The sequence below is a fragment of the Carassius gibelio genome, chromosome B6 (genome assembly GCF_023724105.1).
Source record: "Carassius gibelio isolate Cgi1373 ecotype wild population from Czech Republic chromosome B6, carGib1.2-hapl.c, whole genome shotgun sequence".
Classification (NCBI taxonomy): Eukaryota; Metazoa; Chordata; class Actinopteri; order Cypriniformes; family Cyprinidae; genus Carassius; species Carassius gibelio.
In genome coordinates, this window is record NC_068401.1 from 12,976,513 (window position 1) to 13,000,595 (window position 24,083).

Here is a 24,083-nt window from a genome sequence, read left to right on the forward strand (position 1 = left end):
CGACTTATACTTAGGTGCGACTTATAGTCCGAAAAATACGGTACAGTAAATTATGAACTAATACAACTGCTCACAAGTTTGGCATATTGTACCTTTGTCTTTAAAATGTCCATTCTCAGCTGTAAACAGAAGGAATTAAACGTTATTCATTGAAACGTTCCACACAAGGCATTTTTCATCTTACACTGACAATCTTGTTTTATGTGTGTTTATTTATTTAGGTACATAGGTTATGTATGCAGTTTAGTCTCAGAGAAGCCAACCGTACCACACTCCAAACCACTAGTCATTAAATCCGTCACTATGAGTCCTGTTCCTTGCTTCAACAAACAGCGCAATGGCTGTCGGCCATTTTGCGACGTACTTATCGGCGAGACCAAGATATTTTCTACAGCTCAGGAGTACGAGAAAATGAGGTAAGCATGTATATATACAGACGCTCTACTAATGGTTCATTTAAACCATATTATCTGCGTAGCTGAAATTATATTTAATGGAAGGTTATGTAGTATCCTATCAAATATGACTCTTTGTCATATTTGAGATGTGGTATGGAAAAAGAAACACGGTTTAGCAAAATTCTGAATTTCTTAATTCAGAAAAAAAGTGTGAATTTAAACCGAATTGGCTGTACCTCACAAGAAGTTGAAATGGAGTGGAATCGGCTGAATTAAAAAGACAGAATTCATTAAACTGAAATTACAAGATATTCAACATAGACGCACAACAAAACATAACAAAACAAACTAAACATAATAACATTAAATAAGCTTTCCATTTTTATATGTGTTCTTCCAACATATGGCCTATAAAATGGAAGTTAATTTAATAAATATAAGGTATTTCCAAGATTAATTATTAATGTCATCTAATGTTTCTTGAAAAACCCCATATGTGACCCTGGACCACAAAACCAAGTCTTAAGTGTCAATTTTTCAAAATTGAGATTTAGACACCATTTGAAAGCTGAATACATAAGCTTTCCATTGATGTATTGTTTGTTAGGATCAGACAATATTTGTGCTGAGATATGACTATTTAAATATCAGGAATCTGAAAAAAATAAAAAAATAAATCTAAATACTGAAAAAAAAAAAAACTTTGAAGTTGTCCAAATGAAGTTCTTAGCAATACATACAGTATTACTAATCAAACATTAAGTTTTGATACATTTACATTAGGAAATATACAAAATATCTTCATTGAACATTACCTTTACTTAACCTTCTAATGATTTTTGGCATAAAAGGAAAAGCAATAATACATACAATGTATTTTTGGCTATTGTTACAAATATACCCCAGCGACTTAAGACTGGTTTTGTGCTCCAGGGTCACATATGTTGTTTGTATGATGAACACATTTATAAATAATTCATACTGAAAAGTGGAATGTATTTAAAAAATACACTAACGCAAAATATTACACTACCATTAATTTTTTTTATTTTAAGACATTTCTGAATTGCCTACCAGATATTTTATGTAGCACTTAAAAGTATAATGCTTGTTGTGTAATGGTGAAGTATATCTTCATGTTCGTTGCTCTCAGGGAATACAGGATTCAAGAGGGCAAAGTGGTGTTTCCTGTGAGTGTGAGTGCCCAAGGAGACGTGGTGATTTCAGTCTATCACATGCGTTCCCATGCCCTGCAGGCCAAGGTATGAGTAATGATGAAAGATCACCCCTTTTGAATGGAAATCTGTAGCAGAGAAGAAAACTATCAGAACTTGTAGTCTTTTTGTTCTTGCTAGTTGTTAGTGACTAAAAGAATCTGTTATTTTTGCAGGTAACCAACACCCAGATATTCCAGATTCAGTTCCATACTGGTTTCATCGCCCCTGGCACCACAGTCTTAAAGTTTATGAAGTAAGTGTCTCTTTTCACTTCTTTTGTAATCATTTGTAATCATCACATCACATTGTAATCTAGACTCAGGACTGAAGTCTGTGTTTGTGTGTGTTTAATCAGGACAGAGCTTGATGCCTGTGATTCTCCAGAGAAATACCCACAGCTGTTTCATGTGCTGTTAGACATTGAGGTTGAAAGTACAGAGAAACAAAAAGATCTCACGCCACCGTGGGAGCAGTTCCCCACCAAAGACCTGACCCCCAACGTGCTTTTCTCCTGTCATCAGGAACACCAGGATGCACTTGCTATTGCAGGTAATCCTTTATATTACTATGCTCTATAATGCTATACAACACAAAAAAGACCAAACCAAACATATGGTTTTGGTTCTTTCTTTAAAAAAAAAAAACTTTTCAAGAGAGCTTTAGGAATTTTACTGAGAGATATTTTATTCACAATAAATTCAGGATTATTTTACTAACAATATAAAGTTAAAGCAACATTGTGAATATAACAATGATTTTAATATAATTTTCGGATGTCACACTTATATGCTCAAGTGCTCAAGAAACATTTCCTAATATCTGAAAACAGATATGCAGTGTAATTTTTTTTTTTTTTTTTTTTGTAAACTGACAAATTCTTTGCAAGAGTCTTTGATGAACAGAAAGTTCAAAAGAACAGCAGTTCAGCATTTGTTTTTGGAAGTGTCCCTATTATTGGTTATGAAAGGTTCACATTTTGGTTTCGGGAGTCCCCAAAAACAGGTTGACATGCATGCAAAGTCAAAAGAACACTTTCATTGCATAAAATGCATTTATTTTTACCTTACTTGCTCAACGACTCCCAAACAATTCGCTCAACGATTAATTTTTCCAAACCCCTCCTTTGCGTGATGCTAATCTGGAGTGACTTCAACATGAAACAGCTTGGGATTCGTTTTAAAAATGACTTGTTCGTTCAATGATTCAGAGACTCTTTCTTTTGAGAGACAATAACTTTATACACAGTGCACTTTCAGATTTAAAGCTTTGCTGGATGTTGGATTCACTTAGAGCTGTTACACACTGCATGAACAGTAATTTTCAAAAATCCATAATGGGGCACTTCAAAAAACTAAATTAGCAGAGGGTGACGAAATGGTCTTGTGGAATTTAGTCACCATTAAAGGGGTCCTATTATGCTCTTGTACCAACTCTTAACTTTGTTTTGGGGCTGTACTAGAAAAACACATTAATTTCACATATTTTACATTATTACAAGTCTGGCATGAACAGCTTGAATAGATCCTGTATCAAATGAAGGCCCGCCTTCTGAAATACGAAATGTGCTGTGATTGGTTAGCTGGGCCAGTGTGTGTTGTGATTGGCAGCATTCGGCACCTGGTTGGGAAATGTCATGCCCCTTACCATAACCAAAATAAATAAATTTGAGCGCAATTTAAACCTGGATGATTGAAACCACTCTAAGTTTGTCTGTCTTGGGAAAGCTAGCGTGTCTCCCCACATCGAGATAACACTCACTTCCTTCTCTAGTGCAGCTCAACCAGGTCTCATCCCATTCGTCAATAATTGTGATATCACGAAAATATGTTGTTCATTATAGTTTTTAAAAAGCGATTTCTGTTAAATAAAATATCTCCTTTTGAAGTGGACTTTGAGCTTTGTAACTTTGCAGATCTTTTTTTTTATGCTCAAACAGCAACATTACAGACTAACTAAAGTTGAAAAAGTGAAAAAGCATAATAGGACCACTTTAAGAGCTCAGTGAACCTTTAAACCAGTCAACTCATCAGGCACTCGCTGGCATTCTGTTAAGTGTTTGTGCCCCATTAAACTAAACGCCATCTGTTTAATGTACTTTATTCTCTGCTGAAAAGATGAAATGGAGGGCATGGACTTGGAAGGTAAGATGTAGTGTAGGAGGCTTGTGAAAGTCAACAGAAAACAGTTGATTAATAGATTTGTAGTTGACTTTAGACAACTATTTGATGAGTAGTTAAAAACTAGATTTTAGCTAGAATATTTTGGGATGTACAGTATTATGTTTTTCTTAGAGCTGTTGATTGGCTTCAGAAACATGGAAAATAGCACAGAAACAGTATGGACTAATTTGATGTTCTTCTTTAGATCTAACCATTTCTCCGGTCTGTCCCTTAGATCCTGCCCAGGGACATGGGAGTTGTGGAGGCAGAGTGGGCCCAAATGAGGAGAGCGAACCGTCAGATGACGAAATGCTCTCCCTTTCTAGTCAGCAGAGCAACACGAGCAATGAGAAATCAAAAGCAGCTAAGAAACCAGAGCCCCAGCCTGCAGCGGCCCCTCCTCCAGCAGCTGAGGAAGTGGATCTGCTGGGTCTGGGTGGTGATGCCGCTACGCTTCCTCCATCCTCCCCACAACCTCCGACCACAGACCTGCTGGGGGACCTGTTTGGAGCTCCTCCCACACCACAGCCTGCCAGTGGCCCCGCCTCTGCTCAGTCCACCCCGCGGAGATCGGCAACTTCCTCCTCACCCTGTCCATCACCTCGATCTGGAGACAGTAAATATGTTTTGTTTTTTAAACAAAGACAGACAGTTGAAGTGAATTAGCTTATATGTTTGTCAGGAGTCAGTGAAGTGGAGCAGCATCTTGGCATAGTGAGCAATTTAAATGACTGAATTATTCATTTGAGTGGGATTCATTCAACATCAAGACACAAAGTGGAGTGTCTCATTTACTGAGCAGTAATTTGTTTTAATATTGCTGTATCGTGGTATATTGCTTTTATACAATTGCTGTTACAGCAATATAATAAAAAGTAGTGCTGTCAATCGATTAATCGCATCCAAAATAAGTTTTTGTTTCTATAATATATGTGTGTTTTTACACATGCATGTATATATTTATAAAAAATATGCTATATGTTAAATATATTTATATATAATATAAATATAAGTATATAAATATATGCATGTAAATATTTTATAAATATTTACAGTATGTGTGTGTATTTATATATACATAATAAATATACTCAGTACACATAATTATATTATGTAAACAAAAACTATTTTTTGGATGCGATTAATTGCAATTAATTGTTTGACAACACTAAATAAAAATAAAATCGAATAAAAACATTCAAATGCAAGTAAAAGTTAAATTATTATTATGATACTTTTATTAATATTATTATTTTACCACACACATTAGTATTTGTTTACTAGTATTTTTAGTATTACGTTACACATCCATTCACAAATTTAGATGCAGTACCATTTGTTTAGAGAAATTTAGGAAAAAGTTTCAATTTAATGTTAGTAATGTAAGTAAAGAAATATTTAAATATATATATATTTAAAAAAAAATGGTGAACATCAAAGAGTGCACTAGAAGACTTAAGACTTGAATAATGGCTGCTGAAAAATTCAGCTTTGCCTGCACAGAAAAAAAACAACACTTTGAAATAAATTAAAACAGTTATTTTAAATTGTAATAATATTTAACAATATTAGTTTTTACTGCATTTTTGACTAAATAAATACAGCCATAACATGAGAGACTATTAAATCTTACCAACTGCAAACTTTTGAATGGTAGTGTGTGTGTGCGTGTGTGTGTGTGTGTGTGTGTGTGTGTGTGTGATTGCCTAATGTCAACATATTGGCTGTTTATTAGTACTTTGTGCAGTATATTGTGCATGGCCATATTCTACATCCCTAATTCTAATCAATTCCTACCCAATACCTAAACTGAAACTTAATAAGCAGCATATTAGGAGTTTATTGAAGCAAACGTCATAGCTAATGGTCTGTTAATAGCAAGAACTGGACTTTAAAATAAAGGCTGACCAATACAATCAGATGAGAGTCAGAACTATCTGTCCTATAAAAGTGCATTTTAGCAAAAGAAACTGAATCCTCTCTTTAATTCTTCAGCTTTTGACCCATTTGGGTCTGGACCCGCTCCCGCCCCTAAGCCGCAGGACTTCATGGGAGCTTTCCTGGGTCCAGGTAATATGGGGCAGCCAGACCCCTTCCTGCATGCTGCACGATCTCCATCTCCTACAATGCAGAACATGGGCATGGGTAAGGCATGCGCCTCTGCCTCTCTGTACTGTCAGTGTGTGGGCAACATCACCATAACAACCAGCAAAGCTCTTTTGTGTCAAATCCTCCAGAATATGACCTGCAAAATAGCCTGGCAAATTTATCTCTGCAAAACTGCTCTGTAGTAAACGTTGTATATTAAGTGCTGATGTTTTGGAGAAAGTGCTATTGTTATTGGGCCTTGAGCTCGATTGTTTAAGTACAATGTGTGTGGACGATAGCAGCATGTGCTCTGTGAAGGACAGCTGATACCCTGTATTATGTATCTGGGAACATGTGCGGCAGATTAACATCAATATGGAATAAAGCAGCACAATTTTGCACTGTTTCCAAATATAAATTGTATAGAGTTATTAGAGTCTGTTTGTTGGATGTAGTGTTAGAGGTAGTTTGCATGCCTATGGAAACAGCATGGGAATTTTAAGTCACGCCAGTGCCATATCATGCTTTTACATTTATTTGTATTTATTTTTTGCCTGAAAATTGAGAGGTTTTAATATATAGGATTTGAAACAACACTACTGCTTTTTAATTTTCAAGCATGCGACAGCTGGAAAGAAGCACTGCATGATGCCAAATACTGCAGATTGCTGCATTCTGTTACTCAGAGCCTTGAGAGAATGAAAGAAATATGAGAGAAATCCTATCCCCTTTCCCCATTGTCTAACAAAAATGTAGCAAATCATCAAAATATCTTGTTTTAAATTTGTTCAATCAAAAGAGCTTTATTAACCAGCAAGCCCTATGCTAAGCTAGCAGGCTAAACTGTTTAAAAGCTTGAAAACACAATGAAAGTGTCATTTTTGCTATAACATTATATTTATTTTTGAGTTAAATACCTTAAGGCAATTTTCAATCATTTATATTCAGGCACCAGTTAGAGTACGCATAAATATCATAGCAAATGTAATGTATTTTTTATTGGATTATATTAGATGTTTTACAAGTGACAGCTTTTCACTGCATTTCACATCATGTTACAGTCACTGATGAAAGTTAATGTCGTGCCATCAACCAATCAGGGCTGTTACGATGTCATTATTTAAAAGAAAATGCAGAGTCTTCAAAAACCTTTTCAATCAAAACCTTTAAATGATAATGTATATTATTTTATTTTTTTTCTAAGAAATGTAAGAAACTAAGTCTAATGTCATTTTCCTGTGGTTATTATATGGCATGATACCAATCACATTTGTATTAACAGTCTAATTTTCAGTATTTTAATATGTAAATAAAGGACAAACTAGGAGACTTTCAAGATAAGTGTGTTCCCTCATAGGTCGCAGTTCACCTGTGCCGCCCACTACTCCCACTGTCACCATCCAGCAGCAGAGCTCTACAGGAGCCTGGGAATGGAACAAACCTGCACCTGCAGGCAAGTGCTGTTAGAAACACAAGATGTGTCACAGGGACTCCTGGTGGCCTCCTCTGATATTACACCTAACAACAAACTGACCTGCCATCTGGACTGTTGTGATGAGCTCATATGACTCATGACTGTTAATGTCTTCTGAAACATTACATGGCTGACTATTTGGTTTTTAAATCAATAGAGCTGGATACATCTCATAATTATACTTAATAGCTTTTTACAGGGCTCAACAGTAATTTCAAATATGTACTGTATTCTGAAATATTCTCACTGGCCCCAACAAATGAATTCTAAATTACACGCACACACACACACACAGGCACACAATGTCAAAACATTTGGTCCCCACAATGTGGGATAAACAAGAATACACACACAACCTTATATTTATGATAAAATAAAATAAATGAAATAAAATATATTTATATAAATTGCTGACTCTATCAAGACATTGTCACAAATCATTCTTGCAGTCTTGACTAAACGTTAGTCAGTTCACATTAACTGGCTGTTTTAAATGTTGAAGAAGCAGAATTCACAACGAATTGTTTGGAAAACCAGATCGTTTAAAATATCTTGATTTAATTGTAAATTTCTCTCTTCAAGGTACTAAATTATAAATCTTGATTTGTCTTACCAGGTGCAGGTTTTGGGATGGGAAGTAAGTCTGCCAGCACTAGCCCAACCAGCTCAGTTCATGGTACTCCCACCCACCAGGCCAAAGCCAACACTTTGGACCCGTTTGCTGATCTGGGTAACCTAGGAGCCGGTCTGGGAGGAGGTAAATGGAAGAGGAACTTATTTAGCCTTATTTTAAAGTTTAGCCAAATCTTAAAATTTTACTCCCGAATGTAAAAAAAAAAAATCACATTCATTTTTGGGTGAACTCTCCCTTTAATAAGTTCATCATGAAATCACCATTAACCTCTTGGTGTTCATTCCAAGCTGGTTCGGGATTCTCCAGCAAGCCCACCACACCTACTGGTACCGGAGGAGCGTTTCCACCCATGGGCTCCCCTCAGCGTCCTGCTCCCTCTCCCCAGCACACTGCCTCTGGAGGCTGGCATCCCAGCACAGGTTTCCCCTCATGGCAGCCTGGAGGTGGGCCTCAGTGGCAGCCACAGACCCAGGGTGCACAGCACCAGACCCCACCTAAAGTACCAGGACCCTCTATGCCTCACACTTCACCACAGAACAGACCCAACTACAGTGTCAGCTTCTCCAGCATGAGTGGAGCTTCGCCAGGAGCCACTGGGGCAAAAGCACAGCCTAACATGGGTGAGTCACTGGACACCTAACATGGGTGAGACACTGTCTTACGAGGTTGTGCTTATGCACATGTGTTCATTGTAAAATTATAATATTTTTAGGGATGTTCTGTTATTATATGGTAAGCCTATATGTATGCATGTTGTGATGCCTAAATTGACTTGTAGCTTATAAAACAATTGATTATAGTGCTGTGTATATATATATATATATATATATATATATATATATATATATATATATATATATATATATATATATACACACATTCACACACACACAACATTAATTAAAATCAATTGTTTTAAAAGCTACAAGTCAATTTATGCAACATAACATCCATATGTAATATGAAAGATCAATATTATTTTTAGACTTGCCTAAGATTACATTTAAAAGTGATATTGAAAACCTCTGCTAAATGAATAAATGTAAATCAATTGAAAATACAATTAAATTAATTGGACTTAAATTTTAAATTTTAATAGTGATATTAGATTTAAAACTTCTAAATTAAATTAATTTAACATACAAAAAACAGAGAATATTATAAATAGCAACTCAAACATTCATAATTTTTTCATTTTTCTTTCAGGAACCAGACCAAAGGTTTCGGACACCAACTTTGATGACCTTCTTTCAGCCCAGGGTTTTGCTGGCACTAAGGAGAAGAAGGGGCCAAAAACCATAGCAGAAATGAGAAAAGAGGAGATGGCAAAAGGAATGGACCCAGAGAAACTCAAGGTGAAAAATAAAACCCAAACACAATCTGATATTTATATTACATGGCTGATTGGAATATTTGATTCTAATGGTCAGTCGCTTGTTTTATATGTTTGCTGTTTATTTTGTGATAATGACTAGCTGACACACTGTCCCTTACATGATCCTTTTTTAAAAGACTTTTTTCAAGTGTGAATCACATCATGATGTTTTAATTTAATGTCCTTATTTGTGTCAGATCCTGGACTGGATTGAGGGGAAGGAGAGGAACATCAGAGCATTGCTATCCACCATGCACACAGTGCTTTGGGAGGGAGAGACACGCTGGAAACCTGTAGGCATGGCTGACCTGGTCACACCAGAGCAGGTGAAGAAGGTCTACCGCAAAGCTGTGCTGGTGGTGCATCCTGACAAGGTGAGAGACGTATTTGTTCAGTTTACATTAAAGTACTTAAAGTGCCCTATTATGCCATTTTGAATACTGCCATGCAATATGCAGTGTGTAATGTAGCTGTATATGAATGTAAACAATCTGCAGTTGTAAAGACAAAATTGCACAATAAATAGTTATCGTCTCAGAAATTAAAGAATTGACTCTGTACAGCTGAAACAAGACATCAGGACTTCAAATCCCACTTCTCTTGCAAATGTATCATTGGGTAGCACATTTGCAAATACGCCCGCTTATGTTATAAGTTGGCCGGCCGCAAACAACTTGACCCGCCCTCGAACTGTGTAACTTTTTCGTATGGTAAACATCATCGGGAAGTTAAACACAGGATTAAAAAGACAAAACAACCTGTAAGTATGATAAGTAATAGATGTTTATATTTTTATTGAGCGTTCAAAATTCATAACTATGGAAACGGGCGTATCGTTTCCAACATGCGCTGTATGTGATAGACCAATCACAACAGACTGGGCCATCTGACCAATCAGAGCAGAGCAGGCTCACTGAAAGGAGGGTTTTAGAGAGACAGAATCTTAGAACTGCTTCAGATGAATCGTTTGAGAATCATTTGAAAGTGAGATGATATTAAATGCATATTTTGAGAAAATGTAAGAGCTTTTTGCCCTTGCATGCATGACTCCCAAAACGATAAGAACCTTAAAAATGGCATAATAGGGGCACTTTAAAGCGAAACAATAAAATCATAAGTTTGCACAGTTGCAAAATACTCTACTATTCAAAAGTCTGGGATCTGTAAGATTTTTACAAATGTTAAAAAGTCTCCTATGTTCACCAATGCTGCATTTATTTGAGCAAAAATAGGGTGAAACAGTAATATTTGTGAAATATTCTTACAATTTAAAACCGTTTTATATTTATATAGAAATCATTCTTAAATACTGATTTTGTGCTCAAGAACCATTTCTGATCATTATTAAAGTTGAAAACAGTTGTGTTTCTTAATATTTTTAAGATACTATGATGAATAACACTATATTACAAGTTATAATCAACAGCATTTATCTATAAAATTGAATATTTGCACAATAATAAAGTCTTTACTGTCACTTTTGATCAATGTAATGCATCCTTGCTGAAAAAAGTATCAATTAATTTCATAAAAACCTTATTGTCCCTAAAAAAATTATAGAACCCCTCAAGTTAAGGCATTTTAAAGACAAAATACATTAGTTTTCTCTCTCTTCCCTTTTGCAGGCTACTGGACAGCCCTACGAACAATATGCCAAGATGATTTTTATTGAACTAAATGATGCCTGGTCAGAATTTGAAAGCCAAGGACAGAAAGCACTTTACTAAGATCTCCAACAGTCAGCAGTTCCTGTCCCGATTAGACACCCTGCAGCCCACCAGTCTTTGAAACGCTCCTTTGTTAATCTCTCCCACTTCCAGGACCCTGCTTCATAGAGACGTCAGAGCTTACATCTACAGTATAGTTGTGTGTATCTCTCCCATCATGCCCTAAAGCCAACATAACTGCTGTATGAGAAAAGTAGTATTCAGCTTTGTTTTAAAAACCCTTATTTGTGTCTTTCCCAGGACTCACTTACATAACAAAGATCAGACTTTGTCGTTAAACAGCTGTGAAATATTTCTGTGAACATTATCAGTCAACCAGACCATCATAGAATGTCTGGTAGAGTTTATTCAGGAGCTTTCAGGTGAGTTTTGATTTCTTAAAGAGGTTTAGTGCTGATGAAGAACGTCTTTAACGAATGACAAAATATGTCTAGACGCTTCAGAATTCTGCTTTAGCTTGCAAAACTTTATTAAATAACTTTTAATAGGGTTTTGCATGCTACAGCAGTATTTGGGAATCGAGACCTTATCTATTTCATCCATTGTATTGTCTGTATCCTACGCACCTGCTCACAATCACTCATATGTGAGAGGGGTATTTATTTATTTGTTGGCTTTGCAAGACAATAATGAAATGAGTGAAAATAAAAGTGGTATAGTAAGCTACGACTCTTGTTTTTAGTTCAGTCAGGGACCGGAGTTTCAGAAAGATAGACACAAATGAAAGAACACTCCAACGAAACAAAACAAAATAAATTATTGTATCATGTAACACGTAACTTCTTTCAGAAGATAAACAACACGGTACTGTGGGGCAGAAGCACAATAAGTATGAGAGAAGAAGAGAATGTACAGGAAATAGGAGGATTTCTTAAACTTGATCTGTGAAATGCAGTAGATTTAACTAGCGGTTTATTCTTATGTTGTTTTCTACTGAATATCGATCTGTATGTATATATGTTGCACTATAATAACATACTGTTTACAACGTAAAAAGTCAAAGGAAATTGTTTATTCACGTAATTATTCCATAGGAAAAAAAGAAAGGTTTTGCAGAACTCTAACATGGGCTTGTTTCGAGGTAAAAGTTATGGTTGTCTTAACATACACAGTTTATGTTAACCTGAAGTCTTTAGCTGCTTAATATTGCCCTAAAGATCTAGGCACTCTTTCGTAATAGATATCACACCGAACGCGTTTTCTACTACGCAAGACACTGCCAGTGCAATGGGGAAAAAAATGCAAGATCTTGAGACGCCTCTTTAAAAAGCTTTACTTATTTTAACTTCAGTGCCGCATTTTTTAAATGCTGTGATACACAAAACGCAAGATGTGACTGCAACTGTCAAACACGTCAATAGCGTGCGTTTACATAGAAAAACTATTAAAAAAAAGTATTGCACTGTAAGGGAAAACGCGTTCTGTGTGCAGACTCCTTTAGTACTTTTTTGAAGTATACTACTTAATCAGTACTACTTAAATTTGATTAAAGTTTTGCCTAACATACGATTCTAACGCGTTCATGCTTGCTACTGAAAAACAAAGCCTTTTGATTGAGGAATGTGATCGATGGGTAGTGTTCAAATCCTGTTTTTTCATTACCGTAGGTGTCTTTTAAACCGACTGAACATATCATTCGGAATGGACCATTCATATTTTGGCATATGAAATCACCATTACGCAACCTAAGTGGGTACACAGCTCTTTTAGCATGTATCGGTGTCCTCATAATGTACTGCATGTTTGACTGTAAGTGGCACGCGGTCCAAAGGAAGTTTCTAGAGTGTACACTACAGCCACTGATCTGCCCTTTCTCTTCTCAGTATATTTGCACTTGAATGGCATTAAAATAAATCCAGAACACACTTGTGTCGTAACTTGCAGTACATCTCGTTCGTGCTTTGCCTTCCTCTTTTCGCAACCATGCGGTGATAAACTGAAGCTTTAACTGTATCAAAGCAGCCTTCTCTACTAACTTTTACGTTTTGCCGGTATCTTCCCTTTGACACAATGCGACGCTAAAAAATGTAACGCTAACCATGGATAAAGACAAACATTAGCGAGACCTGAGTCAAAGAAAGGAGCCCTGTATCCAGGATGGAACTTTTCCACCTTCCCCCTTTCGTGGACTGAGCCATCATCTTCAATCTTAGGATATCATAATATGTTCGGAAGCTAACCTATACAGTAGTGAACGTGTGGTGTTCAATAATGCTGTTCTGTGTAAGGAAATGGTAGGGTTTGGATACAGCTCTGTGTTTGTTTGCTGTATCAGTATTATTGTGACATGAATTTGTTTTCTGTGTCTTTTTTTCTGTTTCTGTTCTCCATATGGAGCTGTACATATGATAATGTGCATTGTACAAATAAATGGGAAACATGATGTTAGTGTGACTTTTTAAGTGATATTTGAAAGGTAAAAGCTTGGTTTGTGTTGAAAGTACAAGGGAGTTGACATGATTATTCACCCCAAAATGAAAATTATGTCATCAATGACTCAATTAACATTTTACATTATATATATATAGTTAATATAAGTTTATTATATTTAATAAGTTATTTTAGTTCTTAAATCATTTTCAATTATTATTATTTTTTTATATTGTTATTAGTTTTAGTTTTTTCTTAATGACAATAACTCTGGTTGTTCCAAAATGGTATGACTTTCGTATGTGGAACATAACAATAAATCTCTCAAATGTTTTTTTGTTTTTTACAATGGTCTCTAAAGTTAATTGGTTATCAATTTTCTTCAAAATATCTTCTTTGTCCTGCAGAAAAGTAAAAAACATACAGGTTAAGGACAACATGATGGTGAGTAAATGATGACAGAATTTTTACTTTTGGATGAACTGTAATCCTAACAATTGATTACAATTCTGTAACTGTATTATCTCATTCAAATACAATAACTGACTTTCAGAAGTTATGTAAAAATTAAAAGTGCAATGCCTTTACTCTTAGAAGCCTGTGAGGAATGATGCATGTTACTGAATGCCAAAAAGTTAATAGTGCAACACATCAGTGGTAAAGAATGTAATGAAAGGCCTGACTAATCCTGTCGAGTCATCAGATGTCTCTTCATTGGCTGATTCATTCGGCTTGCTTAATAAGTTATTTTAGTTCTTAAATCATTTTCAATTATTATTATTTTTTTATATTGTTATTAGTTTTAGTTTTTTCTTAATGACAATAACTCTGGTTGTTCCAAAATGGTATGACTTTCGTATGTGGAACATAACAATAAATCTCTCAAATGTTTTTTTGTTTTTTACAATGGTCTCTAAAGTTAATTGGTTATCAATTTTCTTCAAAATATCTTCTTTGTCCTGCAGAAAAGTAAAAAACATACAGGTTAAGGACAACATGATGGTGAGTAAATGATGACAGAATTTTTACTTTTGGATGAACTGTAATCCTAACAATTGATTACAATTCTGTAACTGTATTATCTCATTCAAATACAATAACTGACTTTCAGAAGTTATGTAAAAATTAAAAGTGCAATGCCTTTACTCTTAGAAGCCTGTGAGGAATGATGCATGTTACTGAATGCCAAAAAGTTAATAGTGCAACACATCAGTGGTAAAGAATGTAATGAAAGGCCTGACTAATCCTGTCGAGTCATCAGATGTCTCTTCATTGGCTGATTCATTCGGCTTGCCCTGCGTACATCTATGGAATGTGGGGGTTTTTGATTATCAGTTTTTGTTAGGGTGAAAGTAAGGGGCAGGGTGAAACAGAAAAGGAAAAAAAAAAGATGATAATCAGAGAAGTTTGATGTGGAACATGCATGACTTTGCCGAGGAATCTGCTCAAAAAGCAAAACGTGCTGATCCAGAGAGAAATGGAATCAAGATTGAATCTTTGCTTGACCCTCTTTGATTTTGATTCTAAACACCGACTTCATGCTGTGGCAGACTGACCTTTAACCTTTGGGAATCCCCTCAGCTGTGATTAGAGGTAGTGCCCATAAGATGGCAGCACTACTGTGATCGTCTTCTTTCCACTATAAACAACCCTTATTTACCCAGAATCCTTTAACACTCTATGCAACATTGTCATTTATAAATGAAACCAATATAATTGCATTAAACAAATCCAGTACACCATTCTAATGTATTTGCCATGTTCATGATATTTTTGGTTACAAAGAAGTGATGGAAATATTAGCACGTTTAGTCGCATGGAACATTTATATTTTAAATAGAATAGAATAGAACATGTGTACACCCCAATGTTCTTTTTAAAGCTTTCCCTGTCATTTTTAATGGCATTTTTTAAAAACAAAAAAATAAAAGACCAAAAACTATATGCGTCATTTCAAAGTGTGATAAAGTTGAAAATACATCTTTTGGATTTACTTTTGCATGTTGGGTTTTTTGTGATAAAGACCAACTGAATGTACATTATGTCAAACACTGACTGAATATTTACATACGAGAGTGGGATGGGATTGGGACATGTGAGTTAGCTAGTTAGCCAGTTTGTGTTAATGGCTCTCATATCATTTCAGGTACTGCTTAGAGCACGCTCAAGCACAAGTGGCAGCATGGTACTATTTAATGGACATTTTGCAATCTTCTTTCGTGTGGTCAAACTGTGGTAAGTTATTTACTTGTCTTGCAATATTTATGCTGCTCAAGGGCACCTCAGTCGTGGTATTGCCGGCCCGAGACTCGAAGCCACAACCTTTGGGGTTAGGAGTCAAACTCTCTAACCATTAGGCCACGACTTCCCACAACTTTAGAGATGATTTACAGCAGAACTGAATTTTGTTTGCATTTTCAACACTATATTCCTGTTGGAACGATGTAGAGCTGCTTTGATACAATCTGTTTTGTAAGAAGTGCTATATATAAATAAGGGTGAGTTGATTTCACAATTCTTCATAGAAATGTTTTTGTGCAGTCTGTTTTAAACAATCATGTGTTTTTTAGAATTGTATTAGTAGACTACATTTTTCAACTTTACATTTTTTTTTTTATAAAATAATGTCACAAGTGAATTGTAATTAAACATTACAAGTTGTAGTTACTTAATTTGTTCAAAGCAACGGGTTTCTTCAATTGAACTAAGTAGACAGAACTCAGATTACCTTACCAGTTTTAAATTAAGTAGATTCATACTTTTAAGTAATTTCAATTTAATAAATTTAGGTTAGTCCAACTTAAAATAAAAAGGGAACACAACACATTTTTCAAACTGTTATTTGTCAGTGTAACTCAGAATTTTCAGGTTTCAGGTTTTCAAGTTTATTTACTTAATTTTAATTGACTTCAGTAAAGTCCGCTGTTTTCTTTTTACAGTGTTTAAATTGGATTTTAGTTTTAGATAATTTACCCCCAAAAAATCAGTTGGCTTAAAATACTACAACCTAAAATTGTCAAAAGCCAAAAGGTATTATTTAGAAAACTAATTTTAGAAATTACATTAGTCTTAAGTATACTTGAAATATACAGTAATTTTTTTCCCATCTGATTTTAGTTAGTTCTATAGCGTGTTAAACCAAGCAAATCCTGTAAATGTAGGGTATTGAGTTTGTTTGTGTGACATAAAAGCACTTTAAAGCACTCTTGGGTGTTATGGATATAACAGTGCAGCATAATGAAGTGCATTAATACAGTCTTCACTACATCAGTTGTTACAGTTAGTGTTTTTTGTCTTGTAAATTCAGACAGATTATAACAAAGGTTTTTTTTTTTTTTTTTTTTTTTCACAGATATCATCTAGACCCAGATTATAATGTCGAATGAAACGGGTCATTATGTTAAGAAGTGGAGTCATTCCTCCACTAAAGGTCCATAACAAAGAAGCTCTTGTGTAAGCACTGCTCCTGAAAACAAGGGAACTCTGAGTCATTCTCATGTAAGTGACTGCAATGGGGTGAAACATCTTCTCTATTCACAATGAACACTTCACATCTCCACTTTGTTAATCTTTATAGAGCACACCTGTCCTTTGCTCTTCTCAGTACTTGTAATCTGCTCTATTCTGGTAAGGTATGATCAACACTATCCCCTATAACCTATAAAAATGTTTTTTATTGGCTATATTTATCATTAGCTTTTGATACTTGTCCATGTAAATATCTTCTCAGGCTTTTTTAAAGGCATGACAAAAATATAATCATCACATTGTGTTCCCATTGCTCTTAAAGGTAAAGTAAAACACAATTTGCTTATCCTTAAGTTGTTCCAAACTTGCATGCATGTATTTTCTAAGTTTCCAACAGTTTTGATTTTGAACTCATCAAAATCTAATTCTGTGTTTCCTGCGAAAAATAAATCTTTTGATCCTTTGAGATCTTTTATTGTAAGATTTTTCTGTATTTGAGTTTCCAGTTTTGTGCAATTTTTTTGTGTGTGTGTATAGGGTCAGTAAGGCCATTTGATTATGATTTGAGTCTGTTAGTGTGATGGAGTTTGCACTATTCAAAACTGAAGATGTCAGTTTCATTACCATGCACCTGCACAGTAATGCACCTGTTTTATCAAAAATGGCATATGCTTCATATGCATGGATATTCATATAAAGATCTGAAGCTGTGCATAGACAGGGATATGTACTATAAATGTAATGGTCTGTTCTCTTTTATATTCTTTTGTTGGGCCCTCTCAGTTCATTCACGTCAGTGGGCTGCGTGGATGAAGATTTAACAAGGCCAAAGATGAGTCAGGCCAGAAAACTTTATAAGAGACAGTAAAATAAAATGTGCTTAGTGCAAAATGGAAAATGAGTTTGTGATCCAAGAGAAACATGAGTACAGAACAACAGCTGTTGGGGTGGCAAACAGTGGCCTTCATTTTGACATTTTCTTAAATAAATATTGTAAAAAGTTCTGAAAAATCTGCCAATCTTATGAAGATTCAGTTGCTGTCCTCCAGGAAAATATCCTGATTCTGAGCCAAGGCTGAGGGTTTGATTACAGCAGAGTCGACTGATGGAAATCTCTAGATATGGAGGCCAGCAGTCTGACCACTACCACATGCTTGACTATAAATCACATCGATGAATTGGTCTAATAAATGAATTATTCTTGGGGTTAAATTCCAGCAGCTTGAGAATTTGGACCAGTGTGAATGTTTAGAATATATTTAGTAATATATATAGTAATCCATCTATTATGCCTATTTTTACAAGATGTAATATAAGTTTCATGTGTCCTCAGAATGCGTCTATGAAGTTTCAGCTCAAAATACCCTTTCATCATTTATTATATAATTTTGAAAAGGCCTATTTTGAGTGGAAGTGGAAACTGTTTTTGTGCATGTATCTTTAAATGCAAATGAGCTGCTGCTCCCCATCCTCTTTTCTAGAATAGGGCAGTGCCATTACAGCTGGTATCTCAAGCCAAAAACATCCGTTTGTTTTTGAATATCATGTCTATCATGTTGAAATCATACTTTTTAAATCATATTAGTTTAAATGTCTGATATAAAAGGACTGAGGAAAAGGACACATTCAAATTGTAAGCATTCCAAGAAAGAAAAAAACTAATGAGCAGAGACATTAGTTTGTGATGCTTCATTCACACGTTAGTCCTTTTTTTCTGTTTCAATTCTTTAAAAAAGGGAACGGTATTTCAGACTAGAGACACCAAGTATTTTATTGTTATTTATCAAAAAACAGTAACAGTAGCAAAGGTGAAGGTCTTTCTTTTAATTGATGCTTTGCTGTTTATGTGGAAATCGCTGACGTGCACAATCCTGTTGAGAAAGCAGAACAAATAGGTTTAGTAAATGGTAAGGGAAAAATACATTTGATTTTTATTGTTATAAATGCAAGAGTCTACAAACTTAATTGTAAAGTGTGACACTTGTCACATATTAAAGTGTGTACTGAAATATAATACAAAGAATTTAAAACAGAAGAGAGAGTGTCTCATTTATTATTATTATTTTTAAAATATATTATTATTATTCATATTATTTATGTAAAAATGAGAGACAGGAGGCACTGACCTTTACAGGTGTGCTATTAAGGTACTGGGCTTTTCTCACACATCGTTTCTTAAGTGGAGGAGGCTGATGCACATCTCCATCATCCTGTTGAAAAAACAGACATGTAATGCACATGCAGGTTTAATAAGAGCTTTTAGACATAATCTTAAGACATAACTCTACATATATTAAAGTATAATATAAAATATTTAAAATAAAGGTTTTTTAACAAATCTGAAAAGCAAAATAACAGATAGGAGAGATTTACAGAGTCTCCAATGGTCCATGGGCACAGCCTCTTCAGATTGTGCTGAGAACTTGGAAAGGCTGTGCAGTCTTCCTTCATACATTGTTTTTTCAGTGGAGGAAGCTGAACCATTCCTACATTGTCCTGTTGAAAGAATAAACATCATAATGTAATGCACAAGCAGGTTGAGAGCTTCTTAGACAATATCTAAAGACATTTAAGTTTTATGGAATAATGAAACAATAGGTTTAAAATATATACATTATATTAAACATAACGAAACTGGAAAGTTAAAGTAAGTGATATAGGGACTTACTGAAACTTCATTGCTCCATGGGGTTGACCTTTTCCGAGGTGATCCCGGTGGGGATGTGGTAAGTCTGTGTGCTCTCTTGTGGAACCTGATGGGTCTAGCTGATCCCCCATGGGAACTGGCTGGAACAGTAGACACGGCTGCTCCCTCAGAGGAACCAGCAGGCACAGGTACTTCCTCTTGCAATGCAGAGAGTACAGGTGCTCCCTCAGGGGATGTGGGGGGAACAGGTACTTCCCTGGGGGATGCACAGGACATGGGTGCTCCCTCTGTAGACCTGGCTGGTACAGGTGCTTCCACAGCGGATGCAGCAGGCACAGGGGCTCCCTTGGAGGACCTGTTCAGAAGAGATGCTTCCTCCTCAGGAGACCCAGTGGGTACAGATGATCTATCAGGGTAATGGGCCAGATGAGTTGCTCCCTCAGGGGAGGTGGTGAGTAAAGGTGCCTCCTTGTGGTATACAGCAGGCACAGATGCATTCAGAGGTGACCTGGCTGGAACAGGTGCTTCCTGCAAAGACGCTGCAGGCACATGCGCTCCCTTAGAGTATCTGGCTGGAAGAGGTGCTCCCTCAGGGGAAGTGATGAGTCCAGGTCCCTCATTAGAGTACGCAGCAAGCACAGATGACTTCAGAGATGACCTGGCTGGAAGAGGTGCTCCTTCAGGGCACCTGGCTGGAAGAGATGCTCCCTTAGGAGACACACCAGGCATAGGTGTTTCCTGAGGAGTCCTGGTCAGATCAGGTGCATCCTCAGTGTATGCAACAGACAGAGGTTGTTCAGGGGATGAAGTGGGAACAGGTGTCCTGGGAGATGTAGGTCGTCCCATGGGTTGCCTTAGGGGCAAAGGCGTTAAAATGACATTCCTCGTAACATACTGCCTCATGTTTTCAGGGACCCTTAGTTTTCTGCACAGTGAGGGCCTGGCAGGAACTGGTGCTCCCTGTTGGGACCTATTGGCAGCAGTTGCTCCTTGCAAGTTTCTGGCCAGAACAGGTGCTTCCTCAGGGGACGCAACAGGCACAGGTGCTTGCACAGAGGATGCTGCGGGTATAGAATGTCCCATGACTTGCCTTATAGGCAAAGATGTTAAGATGGATTTTCTTTTCAGATACTGCCGGATATCTTCAGGGACCCTCAGTTTCTGCCTCCGTGGCGGCCTAGCTGGCACAGTTGCTTCCTGTTGGGACCCATCAGGAACAGTTGCTTCTTGCAGGTTCCTGGAAAGCACAGACACTTCCCATTGAGACCCTGGATCAGTTGGTCTTTTTAGGATCCTGGAAGGCACAGGCAGTTCCTGATTGGAGCTGACAGGAACAGGTGCTGCTTCCAAGGATGCTGCAGGCACATGTGCTCCCTTAGAGGATCTGGCTGGAAGAGGTGCTCCCTCAGGGGAGGTGGTGAGTACAGGTGCCTCCTCAGAGTATGCAGCAAGCACAGATGACTTCAAAGTTGACATGGCTGGAAGAGGTGCTGCCTTAGGAGACACACCAGGCATAGGTGTATCTTCAGGAGTCTTGGCCAGATCAGGTGCATCCTCAGGGTATGCAACAGACAGAGGTTGTTCAGGAGGTGCAGTGGGAACAGGTGCCCTGGAAGATATAGGTCGTCCCATGGGTTGCCTTAGGGGCAAAGGTGTTAAAATGATATTTCTTGTCACATACTGCCTCATGTTTTCAGGGACCCTCAGTTTTCTGCACAGTGAGGGCCTGGCAGGAACTGTTGCCTCCTGTTGGGACCCATTGGCAGCAGTTGCTCCTTGCAGGGATCTGGCCAGAACAGGTGCTTCCTCAGGGGACGCAGCAGACACAGGTGCTGCTTGTGGGGCCTCTACTTCCTGGTCTGTAGGGAGGTCCCCAAACTCACCCTTCTCACATGAGGAGCGTAAGAGGTCTTCGACCTCCATTACTGCCCACCACCGCCCTGCAAGGAGGGCTGTGATGAGCTCCTCATGCTCATCAAAGGGGATGAAGGTTTCTGTTTTTTGAATAAGCATCTTTGATGGAAGTAAGACAAGTTATCCAAAAAATGTAAACGTTTTTGAAACAATTAACCGTATTTGTGAAACACTGTAAGAGAAAGAGAGAGAAGAGGTGAACAAATAAAATCAGTTAAATTTTTTTAAGGCTGTGCTATGCCCAGTGGTGGTTCGTCAGAGGAAGAAAAGGAGGGTGAGTCTTTGCAAAAATGTATTAAAAATGTTCACAGCAACACAGCAGATTATAAATATACTAAGGATGTACAGATAGACAGTTATATGTTTACAGAATAGACCTTGACTATTAAAAAGTTGTGACAAGACAGATTTTTATAATTCATCATTAATTATCTCGACTATTTTAAGGTATCGGAGGATATCATCTGTGCATGGGAGCATAATTAATAATTCATCAGCCTCTCCGACAAACTCCTCACGGACTACCACTATGCTTACTTATTTTCAATTTCATTGTACAGTACATATTTAAACAATACATACTGAGACAATAATATTGCCTCAATGTATACAATAATATCCCCTGCTAAAAATATTGCAAATACTGATTAGATGAAAAATACCCAAATCCAAGGTAAAGAGTGTACTCACAATCTCTCGCCAACTCGCTACAAATTCAAATCTCGCTTGCAGTCAAATTTACGCTCATCGAACATTCTAAAGAATGTTGCGTCATAATGGTTAAGAATCTGGTGTTCTGTGGGATGTGTCCTAGGCAGTTTTATTCGATTTAAACTTAATACACCACTCAGCTTAAGTTTATAAGAAACCACCGCATATTAATATTTGCATACATAGGTCTGACCCTATCCATTTATCTGCAAGTTGCAACGCTTTGCCAATAGATGGCGACAAATGACCGTCTTTACCAATGAGTCGTTTGAATCCTTTTTTTTTTTTTAAACAAATATTTAAATTATATCCTACCCATCAGATTATCCTACCAGAGTTTACAGCGCATGCGCACACCAATGAACAACATTTAATGTATCTGCATTACTGTAAGTGTAGGTTTAGGGTTGATGTAGGTGTAGACTTTAATAAAATACACTATAATAGGTGCAAAGAAAATATTTATTGTTGGTTTCCTGTAGCTGTATCCCTTCTAGCTACAACCACGTATTATAACACATAATTACTGTATTTGCATTACTGTAAGGGTAGGTTTAGGGTTGTGGTAGGTGTAGACGTTAATAAACCATAACTTTATAGTAGCATTTTTCGTTGTCGAATTGTATACTACCCACTGTTTTAATGGGATGTAGCAATATCTGACAGGGTAGGACAAATAGAAAGAACATCGGTTTATTAAAAACACTAATCTTTTAGGAGCAAAACACGACTATTGTGAGCAAATGTTGCCTAATCTAAACTATATCAGACTATTTGTTTATTGAACTATACAGTAGGCCTAAAACACAGTCGTCACATTCTTTGTAGGCTATGTTAATAATGAAAGCCTTATGTCATTTTGTTTGTATAAAAGCACACACGTGGGGCTACCGAGGTCATCTGGGAAAATACATTTTGCAACTGAAGAACTCGATGCAAACTGGAGGTTCAATTTGGTGTTTTGATTTGATCAATGTTTCTTTTATATTTTTAACCTGTCAGAAATCGTTTTATATCAACTTTGTCTTTCATAAGCCATCACATGTGTATGTATGGCATAAATCATACAAAATGTATAAATATAACTGATTTAAGCTGAATAATGCATAGCATAACCACAGAATATTTTCAAAGCATTGAGAACAGACAGTATTAAACAGTGAGTGAATTATTTATGAGTCAGAGTTTTGGTTTTGAATCATAAGTACCATGCAAACAGAACTGTTGGTTCATTATGTGAGATAACATGATGACATTTACCCAAACACTAGAGTCAGACAAGCTTTATGGAAGTTATCAGTGCCTAGAAGTGTGATTTCAGAAGTTGTTGATCACTGCACCGCCTTGCGATCTCAATGTTGGCACTGTGACATTTCCTGTAGCTTCACTGCATCTAACTAGAATTTGAATAGTTCTTTTTATTCATCTTAAATGTTCTGAATAAAGAAAATGTTCCTCCAAGATTACTCAAGGTTGCAGCAGAAACATTGTACATGTGGCAGAGAATACTTAAGCTAGTTCAGACTGGAAAGTCCGTAGCTGTAATAATAGCAGGAGTAGTCCTGAAGTATATTTTAAGTATGTGTGTGTGTGTGTGTGTGTGTGTGTGCATAGACCAGATATGTTACAAATGAATTTTTTAATTAAGTCTTTGCAGTTAATTTAAAATCATAAAAATTGCAGAGTAATTACTGCTACTGCTTGCTATTTCATGTCAATTACCCATGTCTTCTCACTATTCTCCCGACGTTCATAAATGAATCTGATATTGAACACTCTTTTAAATATGTTCCAGGAAAACTAAAAATAGCCAGTTCTCCGTCCTCCTTTACTGTTAATCAGTATACATATTGCAGCTGCTGCTGTGGAAACTATAATAGTAGAAATAATAAATACTTTGG

At 36.5% G+C, this 24,083-nt stretch overlaps 1 protein-coding gene across 4 annotated transcripts in view; it reads left to right on the forward strand.

Moving 5' to 3' along the window:
• The window catches only part of dnajc6 (DnaJ (Hsp40) homolog, subfamily C, member 6), a 30,027-nt gene extending 16,572 nt beyond the window's left edge, over positions 1–13,455 (forward strand). For 3 of the 4 annotated variants that reach the window (XM_052559798.1, XM_052559796.1, XM_052559795.1), the window contains 12 exons: positions 222–416; positions 1,552–1,660; positions 1,789–1,868; positions 1,971–2,164; positions 4,010–4,390; positions 5,770–5,919; positions 7,220–7,315; positions 7,953–8,093; positions 8,258–8,590; positions 9,177–9,325; positions 9,543–9,719; positions 10,971–13,455. In XM_052559798.1, the coding sequence (XP_052415758.1) occupies positions 222–416; positions 1,552–1,660; positions 1,789–1,868; positions 1,971–2,164; positions 4,010–4,390; positions 5,770–5,919; positions 7,220–7,315; positions 7,953–8,093; positions 8,258–8,590; positions 9,177–9,325; positions 9,543–9,719; positions 10,971–11,072 (2,107 nt within the window). In that variant the 3' untranslated portion in view covers positions 11,073–13,455. The remainder of the gene's footprint in view (positions 1–221; positions 417–1,551; positions 1,661–1,788; positions 1,869–1,970; positions 2,165–4,009; positions 4,391–5,769; positions 5,920–7,219; positions 7,316–7,952; positions 8,094–8,257; positions 8,591–9,176; positions 9,326–9,542; positions 9,720–10,970) is intronic. The other variant, XM_052559797.1, reaches the window with a different exon arrangement.
• Positions 13,456–24,083: the final 10,628 nt, after the last annotated feature.